The sequence below is a fragment of the Phodopus roborovskii genome, unplaced genomic scaffold, assembly GCF_943737965.1.
Source record: "Phodopus roborovskii unplaced genomic scaffold, PHOROB, whole genome shotgun sequence".
Classification (NCBI taxonomy): domain Eukaryota; kingdom Metazoa; phylum Chordata; class Mammalia; order Rodentia; family Cricetidae; genus Phodopus; species Phodopus roborovskii.
Window position 1 is genome coordinate 19,763,812 of NW_026126485.1, and position 1,740 is coordinate 19,765,551.

General features: G+C 43.9%; 1 protein-coding gene across 1 annotated transcript; it reads left to right on the top strand.

Annotated features, from left to right (window-relative positions):
• Positions 1 to 201: 201 nt before the first annotated feature.
• Positions 202 to 1,175, top strand: LOC127229959 (olfactory receptor 7C1). The gene has a single exon (XM_051195064.1). The coding sequence runs from the start codon at positions 237 to 239 to the stop codon at positions 1,173 to 1,175; it is 939 nt and encodes a 312-aa protein (XP_051051021.1). The 5' UTR covers positions 202 to 236.
• Positions 1,176 to 1,740: the final 565 nt, after the last annotated feature.

The window sequence follows — 1,740 nt, forward strand, 5'->3', positions numbered from 1 at the left end:
AACTGAGTATTTGAAGTCAGCTGTGAATACTAAATTGTTATGACTAGGAGTCCCACATGAGGGGACCCTCAGGAGAACATGGCTGAACTTGAAACCTCAGCCTCTAAAGAGAAACAAGCTTTAAGCAAATGCCCCATGTCACAATGCATTGGGTTCAATTAAGGCAGACACTATCTATGTTTGTTCCTTCTAGTTCAGTCTTCCCATTTCTTCTCCTTTACAGACACCTCATTTACATGGAACCAGGAAACCACACAAGGATTGCAGAGTTCTATCTGCTGGGACTCTCAGAGAACCCAGAGGTGCAGTCTGCTCTCTTTGGGCTGTTCCTGTCTTTGTACTTGGTGACCATCTTTGGGAATGTGCTCATCATTTTGGCCATTGTCTCTGACCCTACGCTGCACACACCCATGTATTTATTCCTCTCTAACCTATCATTTTCTGACATCTGCTTCATCTCCGCCACTGTCCCCAAGATGTTGCTGAACATCCAGACACAGAGTAAGCACATCACCTATGCGGGCTGCATCACACAGATGTACTTTTTCATGGTCTTTGGACTTCTGGACAATTTGCTTCTGACTGTGATGGCATATGACCGCTTTGTGGCCATCTGCCACCCCCTGCACTATACTGTCCTCATGAGCCCTAAGCTCTGCTCCCAGCTACTTCTCCTGGCATGGCTTATAAGCATTCTTGGAGCCCTGCCTGAGAGTTTAACTGCACTGAGACTGTCATTCTGTGCCGTTGTGGAAATTCCACACTATTTTTGTGAGCTTCCTGAAATCCTCAAGCTAGCCTGCTCTGACACCTTCGTCAACAATGTCGTCTTATATATTGAAACAGGCATCATGGGCTTTCTCCCTCTTGCTGGGATACTTTTCTCTTATTCTCAAATTGTGACATCTGTCCTGCAGATTTCAACAGCAGGAGGAAAGTATAAAGCATTTTCCACCTGTGGTTCTCACCTCTCAGTTGTCTCTCTGTTCTATGGAACCTGCCTTGGAGTGTACCTCAGTTCTACATGGACACAAGCTTCTTGGGCAGGGGTGATTGCTTCTGTTCTGTATACTGTGGTCACTCCCATGATGAACCCTTTCATCTACAGCCTGAGGAACAGGGACATGAAGAGAGCCCTGAATATGCTTCTACGTAATCTATCATCTTCATCTTGAAAGTAGGGTTTGTTTTTCTGTCTGTGTGTGTGTTTAAGTGTAAGTGCATGTGTGTGTGTAGACCAGAGAACCTCAGGTGTCATTCTTCAAGATGACCATATACCTTGTTTTTGGAGTCCCTTGGGGGCATAGAGTTCACTGCTTCAGTCTGGGTAGTTAGCCAGTGAGACCCAAGAACTCATTTGTCTCTGCCTGCCCTGTATCAGGATCATGAATGTGTGTCATCCTGATTTTTCACATGGGTCAAATTGGGGTGCTCACACTTACTTGACTAACAGTTCTGAAAGTTGAGGTGTCTGCCCTGTCCTTGCTAACAGTGTTTTGGACTTTGTTTGGACATATTTGATCAGGAGCTGTAGAGCACAATGCTCAATAGTTGAGGCTCTGAGATGTCTGATGTACGTCAATGCTTTGCTTAATATATTTAGTAGCAATTAGTAAATATTGTTTTATGAAGTGCTTTCATGTCCTTGCCTAGGTTTTAATATTTCTTATTTTCAATGTGGAGAAGCATTAAATTCTGTATTAGACATTTATGTGCTGTTTTAGTCACTGTTCTGTTGCT

Excerpts from the sequence above, each read along its gene's own strand:
- LOC127229959 (XM_051195064.1), top strand. The coding sequence starts at position 237 with ATGGAACCAGGAAACCACACAAGGATTGCAGAGTTCTATCTGCTGGGA.